The sequence below is a fragment of the Plasmodium vivax genome, chromosome 10 (assembly GCF_000002415.2).
Source record: "Plasmodium vivax chromosome 10, whole genome shotgun sequence".
NCBI lineage: Eukaryota > Apicomplexa > Aconoidasida > Haemosporida > Plasmodiidae > Plasmodium > Plasmodium vivax.
Genome location: NC_009915.1, coordinates 329544 through 343318, shown reverse-complemented (window position 1 = coordinate 343318; position 13775 = coordinate 329544). Strand labels below are relative to the sequence as shown.

The window sequence follows — 13775 nt, the reverse complement described above, 5'->3', positions numbered from 1 at the left end:
GTGGGGGATAACCGGATAAAAAATGGTCGCACAAATGACACGTATAATTCGTCAGCATTAACAGATTATACCCCCTTTTAGGCGAAACAAATCTTCTCAAACTGTTTGAAGAAAACATTTGCTCGAAGTGGTCTTATGCCGTAGTTCTACCTACCTCCGTTGGTGTGTCTACCGCACACTTGCACACAGAAAAATAAATTGAGCGGATCAAAAAAAAAAAAAAAAACTCGCAGCTGCTTATCTAGCTAAAAGGGAAATTCCGTTCATTTTCACATTCCATGTTCATATTTTTTTTTTTTTTTTTAGCTAACCATTTTCGCTTGTCACCTTATAGTAGTCGCAAATGATGCTCCGGCACAACTTGCTGTCATGCAGAGGCAGATGCACAATGTTATAATTTTCCCTTAAAATTAAGTGCTTAAAAATGTAGTACGATTTGTAATTGTAAAAAAAGCTAAAAGAGTCCAGGGATTTGTTTGGCACGTACTGTTTTGTGTAGTGACTAATTCCGTCGATTTCGAATATGGTGTTTGTGTTTTTATCGTAAATGTCTACCACAAAAAGAGCGTCCTTCTTATTTACTACGTATTCGTTTTGTATAGGGAAGGTTTCCTCTTTGCCGTTTTTTTTCTTTTCGTAAATATGTTTTATATAGTTATATATCTTTATATGCGATTTGGAGCTTGCTATTAGGTTAAACGTTGAAAGGACTCGCTTTTCCACTTCCCTCAACTCGTTATCCACGCGTGGGTTAAATAAAATTTGCGATACATCCGGCTGCTTTAAAAAGAGGAGGCTTTTTTTATTCATTTTTATTTCCTTCGGGTGAATGCTTTTTTGTATTAAATAAAAAATTCCGAAATTTTCCCTGGGGGAGTAATTTCTGTTGTCAATGTGGTTTACGTACAGTGGAAGGGCACCCGTGTTGTTATCTCCTTTCATATGAGCGTGGTTCCGTTCGTTGGGGTAATTGTCCACTGTGCAGGTCTCCTCATTTAGCTCAAGCTCATCGGTCATCGCTTCCTTCCCCGAGCTGTGCCTCATTTGTGCCCCTTCGCTCATCTCCAAATCGGTGTGTGCAAATGACTCCCCATATAAAACTTCTTTGTTCCCAAAACTGCCACTGCTCTGCTCTGAAAAGGACGGAAGTAACTTTTCCAAAAAGTAAAACCCCTTTTTGGATACCGCACTGGAGTTTACAAATTTCTTCACAACATTCCTATCATAGTGCACATGTTTATTCATATTCATTTTTACGAATAAATAAAAGGTGTAAAATTTCATAAGGGTGTCTTCATTTTGGGAGGGGCACAAAATGTGCTTCCTTATATTTCCTTCGTTTAAACTGTACAAGCGATAGAAGTAACTTCTTAACAAGGTGTGCGCCACGTTTATGTAAAAATTGATGTACTCCCCTTTGTCACTATTCTGTTTGGTGTTCCCTTGCATGGCGAGTTTCTCACTCCGTATGTTATGCGAGATGTTTGCTATTATTAAAGATAAGCTGTACATGCAAGTTAGCACATCATCGTGGGTACGGTCCATGTAATTAGTAGCGCCTTCCCTTTTACTAACCACGTGAGACATGTAGTAGTTTGTTAGAAGCTTCAAAATGAGGCGCAGCTGGTAGAGGGTGACATTATTGTATATAGTCATTGGTAGTAACATTTTCTTTAAAAGGACAAACATATTGGGGGCGTCCTTCACATATAAAAGGTACAAATAATGGTAATTAATTAAAGTGAATAATGGCATGAGGGCCACCCCTGTGTGTGAAAATGTCCAATTAAAAATGGATAATACTCTTTCATTTATTTTCTCAAGAAGGTTAAAAAAGGGTGCACTTATTTCCTCATTTCTATCCGCCTTGTAAAACAGGTGATACATTTTGAAGAAATGTACCGCTGAGTGTAGGACTAGGGATTCGTTCGAAATGTTACTTTTATTTAACGCGTAGTTCATGTTGCTTAGACAGACCAAGTTGTCATAACTCTGTTGCAAAAAATTGTCCTCCAGTTTTACATTTGCGCTTTTGCTGCTAAAGGAATGCACACGTTTTATGCCTTTCTCCAAAATGGATGTTAGCAGATGGGTCAGCTCCTTCCTTGCTATATCCTCCACGTAATGTTCACTCATGAGGGATAAATTGTAAAGGTACACAGACAAGTGTTGTAAGTTTAGGGCCGAGCTTCGCTTGTAGTACTTCACATGGTAAAGAACGTCATCATTTTTGCTCCTAAGTTTTGTAAGTAAACTCTTTACAACAACTTTTGCAAGCTTTTTTAAAATATTTTCTACAGAGTTCGTTTTGGGAGAATATAACGGGGGTGTTTCTCCTCCTTCTTTACCTACTGAATAATTTTTTGAAGAATAATCGGGCTGATGATCCGCCTCAGAGGAGTGCGCACCACTTTTGCTTCCACATGGCAACGAACAAGACATGGGGTCATTCCAATTTGGCACCCCCTCCCAGTTATGGGTATCACCCAAATTTTGCAAATTCCGAAGGCACTTGAAAATAATCGCGTAGTGCTGATAGCTGCATTTTTTCAAATGGAAGAGGGTACAAAGGAGGGCGCTCCTCAAAAAGGCATCATAATCAAAAGTGATAAACGGGTCTGCCTTACCAAGAGAAACCGCGTAAGAAGCATTCCCAGTGGACTTGCCCATTTGACTTAATTTTTTCATCGGATAGTAAGTGCACACAGATTGAATAAAATTACATATATCCTTTTCGTTAAACTTTGGGAAAAAATACTTCCTATTTTGGTGAATCGTACGGAGCATCAAATCGATGTAAATGTTGTTAATTTTCAATTTGGACACACTCCACAGGAAGATAAAAAATTCCTGAAAAAAATTTTTCTCTTCACGTTTGGCATTTTCCGCGTTAAATTGTAAGTGATATTTTTTTTCCTTTTCATTTAGCTCTTCCGTGTTTGACAAAACGCCTTTGTAAAATCTCTCCACGTCGTATTTCCCCCTACAATTTCGGTTAACGTGTATGATAGCCTTCATGCACATCCACCGACTGAGCAGCAAAAACATTAAGTTTATGCGGTCATGTTGTAGCGGGCCTGAGGTGCCTCCCCCCGTAGGTATGTAATATTTGTACACATAATTTTCATAACACGTTGTAAAATCGATTGAGTAGAAACTGAAAAGTAAAGCATACGAGTAGGTAACATTTGCGATGGCCTGAGATGACAAGTGGACATACATGCTGCTGATATGTTTGGCATAGACCAAGTAGGTTGCCATGTCGTAATATTTTAAATTTACCAATGCGAAGAGCAGGTTGGCTACGTGTCGGTAGGTTAACTTTTTTACAAAATAGTTTTTGTTCATTTTGTCCACCACGTGTTGTAGAATATCGTTTTTGTAGTCGAGGCAGAGATGGCGTGGTTGTTCCTGAGGGTCCATCACATACGGGGTTCTCTTCCTTTTGGGGAAATCACGCCCTTCTCCGCTTCCACAGCTGCTTCTGATGGGGGTGCTTCCCCCCCCTTGTATAGCCAGCCTCTGACTTATCTCCCCATAGTCGTTCTCTTGGTCCAGGGCGGCCATCCGGCATAGCTCATCTATGCTTACACCAACAACACGGCTATTTACGTACATTTCGTAATTCACCACCCTGCAGTCTTTCTGCTTCGCCAGTTTGTACATTTTATAAACACACACGACGTAATTGAGGGGAACTAAAATGTCTTTGTTGTAATAAATCAACTTATATATTTCATTAAAGTTTTGCATTTCCCCTATCTTTTTCGTTAGCGCAATGTTTAGATCGTGGAAGTCTACCTTTTTGTTGCCTGTTTTTTTTAGGAAAATGTACAGTTCGTTTTTCTTCTTTGAGATTTTTTTCTTCGGCCAGTTGTTTGTCTTCATTATTCCGTTTGCCTGGTACCTAAGGGGGTGGGGAATTCGAATAGGTGTGTTCAGATGCGAGGTGCGCGCTGGTAAGTATGCACGCACACAGGGGTGTTCGTGTAAGCGCATGTGTGCTCCATCCCCCCACATGGGTATTAAAACATGACTAAGTGTGTCCACCCCTTTGGTTTTTCTTTTTTTTTTGTTTTTTTTTCTAACCTGGTAGCGCTGTCCGAGTGCCGCAGCTGGATGAACCTCTCCTTGCCGTTCACATTTTCCGAGACCCCTTTTGAGGTGTGGCCATTTGAGCTGGTGAAAGCTTTCCCAACGTTTTTCCCAGCCTTAAAAACGGCCATCACGAACGGCTTTTCTTTTCTTCCCCATATTTTTTTCGTTCCATTTAAAAATGACACCAAAATCATTTTCACGTTAAGGTGCGTGCACAGGGGGGGTGCCTCCCCATTTGGCACTGAGCAGTCCAGTCTAACTATACGGGGAGAATCCGCGCACAGCGATAAGCTTACTATATTCCTATGCCGGTGAGTATAATGCAGAAAAATGTAGGCCCCTACATGTGGGGGAATTCATGGGAGGGTGGATCCGAAGTTGAAAGCTTTTACATTTTCTTTTTTTTTTTAACCCAAATAATTTTTCCAAGTGGGATTCCCTCACACGTGATTAATTAGGGGCGTAAATACGAATGTGACTCACTCTGCTGGTACGCACATAGATGTACATCTAAGAAGCGACAACCTGTGATGGTCATTCGGCCCAGCGAGTGCGACGAGCGGGCAAGCTAGATCAAAACGGGTTAATCATTTTTTCGCGGGCGTTGCCTTCACCTGGGGAAGCCAAACGGGGGTGAAGAATTTCCCTAATGGGGAATCCATGTGAAGGAAGTTTACCGTCCCTGCGAGGGTCCACATTAGCAGCGTCATTTTGCTTAAATGAAGTCATTCCCACCGTCGCATCGTTTGTGTGTTATTGTACGATGAGTCATGCGCTTCATATACGTTGCTACATCATTTTGTGGTATCCATCGTGCGTTTTTTTTTTTTTTTTTCCTCAGCGGCGCTTTATCAGCAATTAATTTTGTCATTTGAAGGAGTTCCGTTCGAGCTACTCACGCATCCTATTTTACACACATCCATTTCTTTCGTGTTTAGCCTTTCCATTGGTCAGTACGACCAGGGGAGAAAAAAAAAAAAAAAAACTTCCCATGAACGTAAGGGCGAAATTTGAGTAACAGGTGTAACTACTTGCACATATTTATTTTTTATTTTTTCATGCCTCTTTTTTTTGAGATATTTAAAATGAAGTGAACGATATTTAGTGCCAAAAGGGGAAGATAAAAAAAAAGAAAAATCGAGAGACAGCCTCCAGAATGACCCATTCTGTTGTGCTTCCTTTTAACCGTTTGGAATTCCCCCGGGGGGCACATTTTGGGAGAAATACTTCTGCGATTGGCCAGTCGGCTTCTTGCAATGTCCCATATTGTGACAAAGGTTAAGGGGCGCATTTGTATTTACCCTCTCTTTGCGCAATTCTGCCGTTGCAGCAAAAAGGGGGAAAGGCGCAAAGGAGAGGAGTTAGGGACCCATCCCACCGCCGCAATCATCACCATCGCCGCCATCATCGCCATCATCACCATCATCACCGTCACCCCAATACGTGCATATGCACAGCCTAACGACTTTCAAAAGTGCAACTGCGCGTGCTCCCAAGTGGGAACCCCCCCAAACGTACGTAATTAACTGCGCACAAAATTAATCATCACTCGGGGGAAGAAAAGGTTTAAAATTGTATGCACGTGAGATCATGCCCACGGTGAGGTGGAGAACTTCCTCCTCTTCCTTTTTTTAATGGTAGGTAGGTGGTTCGACACTACGACCACGTCAGCCATGGTGCTATATCCCTGTGGGCGTGCCGTATGGAGCAGGAACCCCCCGCCCCCACAGATTGCAAGTGCATGCATTTCTGCTAACACACTGACGCACGGTTCTTTTGCTGCAACAAAGGGGGAGGGGCCGTCATACGACTCAAGGGCAATTGCGTGAGCAAACGAAAGTGGCAGCGCATATGTGGGTGCACCCAGGTATGCATATTTATACATACATGTGCACGTGGATCGCCCTGCGCCGCTAATCACAGGAGATGCAATTTCTGCAGCGTGGGTGGTGGAGAGGCCACAAATGGTAACGCGCGGCAGTGCTCAAAACAAAATAATTATTTTCGATGGGCAGTTCGACGCAGATGTATGTGCACAGCACGTTGGAGTGAGCACCCCCCACTTGCATGTGCAAATGTGCGCATGTGAAGATACGCCTATGTGAAGATATGCCTATGTGCACATATGGCGTTATGCATCCCTGCATGACGTGCCGATGACGCACATGGGCACATATACCGGGCGCACCCCCAAAGTGGGAGCCTCAAGGGGGAGGCAAATGGGTTCCGTTTTTCACCGGAAGGCGACTTAGAAGGCGATTTGAAGGCGAGTTGATGCCGACTTGAAGCCACTCCGCTATGTGTCGAAGGTATAAAACTTACGCTGCACGATTAATTTAAAAAAAAAAAAAAAAAATACTCATGCCTATTTGTTTGCTTCCCTTTTTTAATAAAGCTATCATACGTACACAGTCATCCATTTTTGTCAAAAATACGTAGAGGTACATAAAAGTTAAGAACGTGTTTAAGCGTTACATAATTTTTTTAAAGCGTGCTAGTAGCACAAGCGCGAATTTCAGAAAGGCCAAACGAGGAAACTGCTGAACTGAGAAGGCAGCACCATTATTACACTTTTTTTTTTTTTTTTTTTATTTGGCCTCCTTGCAATGTGTCGAGGGCGAAATTTGTAGTTCTACGGAAAGAACGACACTTTCGCGTTTTCAACATTTTGCCGCTTCAACCGTTTTCCATTTTAGTTTTTTACCATTTTAGTTTTTTTCCTTTTCAACTTTTGCCACTCAGATTTTTTGCTACCAATTTTTTTGCTTATCAGCCTTTTCCCCGTTCACCTGTTAACTTCCTGACCATACACCATCATCTTTAAACTTCGCCTTTCCACGTCGCAGCTGAGCTGCCCCTACTTTTGATTGAACCAACAAGCATTTCCCCCCCACCGCTAAGCGAACACTCCAGATTTTTTCGCCACATAAGCATTGCTACGCTTGCGTATTGCAGTGGGGCCCAAGATTGCGCCTTTTCGTGAGTCTACCCACGTATAATATGCGTGCCCGCATCGTTCCTGCAGGGGTCGGTCAACGAATCAGCAAGAAGGAATTGACCCCCCGTTCGTTTTGTACATATATATATACTTAAATACGTAAAGGCGCACCCTGCATACGTTTGTACTTTTGCCATATACGTGATAGGCGGCTTTCCTATGCCTGGGTTGCCTGGGTATGACGGCGTATGCTTGCGCGTGAGCGGGCTCAGTTCGTAATTGGCCACTTGGCCAGATTGCCACTTGGTCAGAGTGCCACTTGGCGAGACTGCCTCTTTGCAAAATTGCCACTCTGCATATCTGCTTTTTAGCCGTCTCTCCACGTGGGCATTGCCAGCTTGCCACATTCGTTTTGGCCCACATGCGAGGGTGGCGAATTTTACCTCGCCCACAGGTTTCGCCTTTTTGCCTTTTCGGCCTTTCACCTTTTCGCCATTTTGGCTTTCCGCCTTTTCACCATTTCGCCTGTTTTATACTTTTTATAATTTCATATAGTGATAATTTACGCAATTAATAAACAATCCCATCGTCATTTTTTTTTTTTTCAATTATGGCTAAAATTTAATTAGCACAAATTGACAAAAAAAATACGCATAGAATTATTAACGCTTATTTATTTATGTACGCATCATCATCCACATGTAACGGTAATTATACGTTTAGGAGCACCAGCAAGAAAAGTATTTTTTTTTTTTTTTTTTTTAAAGTAGAATTCATGACGGTTATATGTATACTTTTCATTGTACATATGTAATACATGCATTGAACGAATTTGATGGAAATATTGAATATCTTTTTTTTTTTTTTTTTTTCACCTTTTGGAGTTTAAAATAATTAATGATAATAAGTGAGAAATGAATAAATGAGTAGTAATGCCTTTTTTCTTTTTTTTTTTTCCTTCTTATGCATAAAATTAAGCACATAATATAAATTTCTTCGTTTTTGTTTCTGGGAAGACTCTCTCATCTCAATGCGAAGCTAAGCTTTTCATAATCTCATCTCACCTCCTTATGTAATTATTGCATTCTTCTTCTTTTTTTTTTTTCTTGCCCCATTGGCTGTATAAACTCATTATACTACTTATGTATATATATGTATTTCCCGTACGTACATATATCTGCATGTTTATTTTATGAAATGTAAAATGCTCGCCCTTGCGCGATCACTCTAGTGGATATTATGCAAACATAACTGCGCATTTTTATCTTCTTAACCTCTTCTATCGATTCCTTTTTTTTTTTTTTTTTTTTTTTTGGTTCCCAGAACGAATGGTAGGTTTTTGTACGCCTCCCTATTCGTATAATGCCTTTTTCGAGTGGATGCTTTATTTTTAATTAATTTTCCCCAGCATGTTATATATATGAGCGTATGTACCTGGTTATATGTACGTGCGTATTATGTATGCTCGCGTGGCAGCAGTAGATGTCCCTCTCTCCATCAGTCCGTGGAAAACGTCTTGGCCGCATACGTAGGGTATACGGCTAAGTGCCACCCGAGATGCATGGCCGTACGTTTTCGAGGGGATTAGCCGGTTAGCAGTTCTGCATATCGGCATAACGGTAGAGCGGCAGAGTAGCAGAGCGGCAAGTGGCCGGACAGGTAGGCAGTTGGCCCGATTGCGAGTGAGCGTTTGTGAGTGACCGCTTGCTCGGCCCCCACCTGGTTCTGCTACCACCGCATCTTTAACGCGAAGCAGCGCCGACCGCCACGGGGCGCAGCCACCACGAAACGCACAGACAATTTGCAGACCATACGCAGACAATCTTCCTACATTCCACAGAAAACGCACAGATAACCCACAAAGTGTCTACAAACTATCCGCCTCGTCAGCACCCCAAACGTTGCTCCTCCCCTCTCGCTTCCTTTTTTATGTCTTTCTCCATATCAATGGATAGCCGTTTGGACAGATTATCCTGATGGGTCTCTTTGACGAATGATTTAACACGAGAACGGTACGAAGTTGTTGATTGCTTCCGCGACGATTAGTCGTAGCTGCGTATCGCTCTCCTGTATCTTCCGGTATATGAATGAGTTAGTGTAGCCCCGACTGTATAGCGACACTGTTGGAGTTTTTTTTTTTTCTTCTTTTTCTTCTTTTTCCCTTTTTTCATGAAACACTGCTTTGCGCAGAGTGCACAGTAGCAGTGGTTGCTTTTTTTAAAGTTCGAACGAGTGGCAGTTGGGGAGGCAGATTGCATGCCTGTAGCTGCACGGAATTCCATATAACCATTTCGTAACGTGCACGTGTATACATACCTGTTATGTGCATATATAAGCGAAGCGGCGGAGAGGGAGGCACAGCATACCATTTGAGGAGAGTGTGAAGCGGCATACCATTTGAGGAGAGTACGTGGGAAGTCTCCTGCGGGGTAAATGCCTGATTCGATTGGTTGGCCATCCAACCCGGTGTATTATTCCTCTCGTTGAAGAACCCAACCGGAAGGTTAACCCAAGCGGTATTTTCACCAGGGCGTACTTATGCAGCCTTTTGTTCTTCGTCCACCCCGAGGAAGAGGAACCGTATAGGAAGACGCTCAACAGTGGATAAAGCGGAGCAGCCACGCGGAGTAGCCGCTCAGAGCAGCCACACAGACCGAACTGCACCAAACTGAGTGCGTGTTGCCGAACGGCGTGAGCGAACAAATTGCACCCCCCCTGTAGGAGCGCTTAACACACGACCGATGAGCCCCACGCACGAGGGTAGCAGCGGCGCAAGTGTCGCCAGCAAGAAGGGGAGCAACAGCAGCAGGGAGGTTAACCTGAATAGCGGCAGGAATAGGGCCCACCAAGGTGGAAACGCTCACCACGGCGGGAACACCCAGCGCAGGAACGGCAAGGAGAACCAAGCCAACGTGTACAGCTACCGAATGAACGCGAAGAGCAAAGCCGGGCAGGAAGAGAACGAGGCGGGCGAAGCTGCGGAGGCGGCAGTAGCAGTGGAGGCAGCTAACGCATCCGGCGCAGCGGAAGTAAAGCAGTCCAAGCATGACGATGCGTACGACGGGAAGTTCATAAAAAAGGATGTCTGCAATTTGGGGAAATTAAATAACGACAAATTAAACATGAATAGCAACGCCACCTCCTCCAATTTTAAAGAAGAATCGAGCGTAGCGAATGCGGATGTAGACGCAGAGAAGGTTCGTAGCATGTATATAAAAAAGTTAAATTCTACCCAATCGACGATGAACATTGAGGGGAATAATGATACGTACAAGGAGGAGGAATTGATGCAGATGCAAATGAAGAATGGAAAGGGCAATATGGAGGACTGTACCTATAACTATAAAAATAAAAAAATGATCAAAAGTAAACATAAGAATAACAAATTGGAGGATAAAATGGATAACCAGCTAGCCAACGAAGAAGATGGTGACAAAGAAATGTACAACAATTCATTTTACCTGTCTGACAATATGGATGAAGAATTAAGCAACGGTGGAAAAAATATCTCCTTTATTAAAAAAATCAAAATGTGCTTTAATTATTTTGGCCCAGGATGGATTGTAGCTATTGCATATTTAGACCCAGGTAACCTGTGCAGTAACTTAAATGTAGGGTTAATCAGATCACCAGATGATAATGTTAATAACAATTTGGTGAAGGATTATACGGGGTATCACTTACTATGGATTTTGGCATATGGCCATGTCTTAGGTTTTGTCTTCCAAGTGTTATCTATGAAATTGGGACACGTGACAGGGTTAGATTTGGCATCCATATGTTACAAAGAATTTGATAAAAAATATTCCTACCTTCTCTACATCTGTGTGCAGATTGCCATCTGGGGTGCACACATACAAGCCATTGTGGGTACCTTTGTAGCTATACATTTGATTTTTGGGATATCTGTGAAGATAGCCATTTTGTACACCCTAGTAGAAGCACTAGTGTATAGTTTCCTCGAAAATAAAAGTCTTAACCTTTTAGAAAATGTCCTAAGTTTGCTCATCGGATTGTTGGCCCTCTGTTTCATTGTTAACGTTTTTATGACGCCTATTAACTATAAAGAGGTGGCTTACAGCATTTTGTACCCACGAATTCCTCAGGGGAAAGGATTTGATGCCATGGCGTTATTGGGGAGTATCATATCAGCACATGTATTTTATTTACACACAAATTTAACGTCAAAGAAGAAGGCTGTAATATTTAACGACAGAATGTTAAAAAGGTATAACACTTTGGGGACAGTCGAATCTGCAGGTTCGCTGTTTCTCTCCTGTGTGACGAATTGCATTATTGTGCTAACTTTTGCGGAGGTTAATATTAATGCACATGACAGGAGAGATGCGTATAACCTTTTCACGGCTTACGAAGTGATGAAAAAATCGTTTGGAAAAATTTCCATGTATATATGGTCCTTTGGTTTGCTAAGTAGTGGAAATAACTCCAGCTTCATGTGCGAATATGCTTCCAAATCTGTATTTGAAGGATTTTTAAATAAAAAAGTTAACACGTTTTTACGAGTACTATCTTTCCGCTTCTTCCTCTTCTCCATTTTGTATTTATTTTTACTATACGATAAGTACAGCATTGACCAGCTGACAAACTTTATCAATGTCATCCAAGTGCTGCTCCTCCCTCTGGCCATTGTCCCTCTCTACCGATTTAGTATTCATAAAAATGTGTTAGGAAAATTTGCCTTAACAAAATATTCCAAAATTTTTGTTTTCGTCATTGTTATTTCGATAATCATTGCCAACTTGATGTTAACAGTTTTTGATTTCCTTCAGAAAGTGCCCAATTTGTACTCTGTTTGTTTTGCCATTTTCTTCTCCCTCATTTATTTATCCTTCATGCTCTTCCTCTTTAAAATGCCGATTACGAAGACCTACTGTCGCCAGCGCTGAGGCGGGCGTGCGCATGAGAGAAGCGCGCGAGCCGATCGCAAGTGTGCACGTACGCCCCTGTGCATGCCAGTGTGTGGATAGAGAGTGTGTGGATACTCTTATGTACATGCTCCTGTGTGGATACCATTCTATGAATACTCTTATGTGCCCACTCCTGTGTTAATACTCCTATGTGCCCACTCCTGTGTTAATACTCTTATGTGCCCACCCCTGTGTGAATACTCTTATGTGCCTACTCCTGTGTGTTTACGTTTATGTGCCTGCTCCTGTGTGTTTACGTTTATGCACGCGGAACGAGGGGTGCCCCCCTTTCCCGGCTTTCCATTCCCGCTCCCCGCCGCTCAGCAGCAGGGGGCGCCCGCCCACCTCTGTATCTTTATATGTGCCACCACCTGTGCGTACAGCGCATCTACGTATGCCGCTGTCTACGCGCTCGGCCCAGCAGTGTATTACGCCATCTTTCACTCTTACCCCTGTAGCGGCTGCCAAACCGTTGCAGAAACAACTGACTCTTACGCTTATACCGCCTATGCTTTAAAACGGCCGACCTTTCACCTTTCTCCATGCCCTTTTCTCACTTTTTAATGTATATCCTTTTTTTTTTTTTTTTTCCCTTTTTCCTCCTCCATGTAAAACATATATTTTTTCTTGAATTAACATTCGTGATTGTAACTTTAAAAGCCCATCCGTATAACAGTTTTTAAATAATTATCTTACCTATTCGTATTTTTGAGATCGAGCGGATTGCAAATTTTGGTGAGTAGTATCTCGCAGCGTTGTAAGAGATGGACAGCCATCCCGTCGCGTTTGACGCGAGGGTTGCGCTTCTTTTTAATTCTTTTTGGGTCACTCCGTGAAGCTTTGAAGTTGTGAAGTTGCGAAGTTGCGAAGCTGTGAAGCTTTGTTTTGCCTTAACCATTTCGTCGCAACGTAGTCGCGATAGATGCACAGCGTAGTGGGCTAGGCGTCCGTTCGTCCGTCCGCTTCGCCCCGGTGGGACCTCCTGGGGGAGAGCACACAAATGCTGCCCCCTCAGGCGAGACGCAACCTTTTAGCACTTATTCGGCAGACAAATCTAAAATGTCTTTCCTCCGCTTAAAACATTCAACGTTGAGCTACAAAATTGTAGCTTATGATAATGCCTCTCGCTGTCTGAACGCTTGGAAAAAGAATTCCTCTTTTTTTTTCCTTTCACGTTTACAAAACTCCGCTCAAATACAGTTAAAAGGATTTAAAAAAGTTTAAAGTTACATATGCATATGTACACGTGCTTACATTTACACACCCATAAGTTTTTTTTTTTTTTTAAGATGATATCTTAACGTGGAAAAAGGCTCGTGAATATGTTACATAATTGTGGCAAAAAAAAAAAAAAAAAAATGACGAATGTGTAATGGTACATGTCAAATGTGCATAAGAACAGGTCGAATGTGCAGCAAAAAAAAAAAAAAGATGAAAAAATAAAAAGTAAAAAATAGAGAATAAAATAAAACAACGAATATACAGTTAAAACAACACAACGGTAGGTATTTAAAAAAAAATGTAAAAAAAAGAGAGAAGCGCGATATTTCTCGCAGTTACTTTAAAAAATACGGAAATGTACAAAAAGGGGGGAAGAACTTTAATTTCGTGGGGGCAACAGGGCCCCCTCCTTTCCCCTCCCCCCTTTTTTTTTTTTTTCTTTTCTGCCTGTATGTCTGTATGCAAATGAATGTACGTACATACCCACGAACAAGTATACAGATGTACACACATGGACACACATTTGGCACACGCGCAGAAGTGACAACACAAGCTGAAACATAAAAAATAAAAACAACTAATTATTGTAC

General features: G+C 42.1%; 2 protein-coding genes across 2 annotated transcripts, besides 7 other annotated features; one reads left to right on the top strand and one right to left on the bottom strand.

Annotated features, from left to right (window-relative positions):
* Positions 1 to 306: 306 nt before the first annotated feature.
* Positions 307 to 4292, bottom strand: PVX_080065 (hypothetical protein, conserved; the record flags this gene model as incomplete). The annotated part of the gene is made up of 2 exons (XM_001613671.1): positions 307 to 3907; positions 4090 to 4292. 2 exons carry the CDS (start codon positions 4290 to 4292, stop codon positions 307 to 309), a joined length of 3804 nt encoding a protein of 1267 aa, XP_001613721.1.
* Positions 2222 to 2245: a microsatellite.
* Positions 2903 to 2922: a microsatellite.
* A 2351-nt stretch (positions 4293 to 6643) lies between the features above and the next one.
* Positions 6644 to 6669: a microsatellite.
* Positions 6670 to 8809: 2140 nt separating this feature from the next.
* Positions 8810 to 8881: a microsatellite.
* A 262-nt stretch (positions 8882 to 9143) lies between these two features.
* Positions 9144 to 9171: a microsatellite.
* Positions 9172 to 9255: 84 nt separating this feature from the next.
* Positions 9256 to 11943, top strand: PVX_080060 (metal transporter, putative; the record flags this gene model as incomplete). Its single annotated transcript, XM_001613670.1, has 1 exon — positions 9256 to 11943. Exon 1 carries the CDS (start codon positions 9778 to 9780, stop codon positions 11941 to 11943), a length of 2166 nt encoding a protein of 721 aa, XP_001613720.1. The 5' UTR covers positions 9256 to 9777.
* Positions 11877 to 11902: a microsatellite.
* A 1343-nt stretch (positions 11944 to 13286) lies between the features above and the next one.
* Positions 13287 to 13318: a microsatellite.
* Between the last annotated feature and the right edge of the window lie 457 nt (positions 13319 to 13775).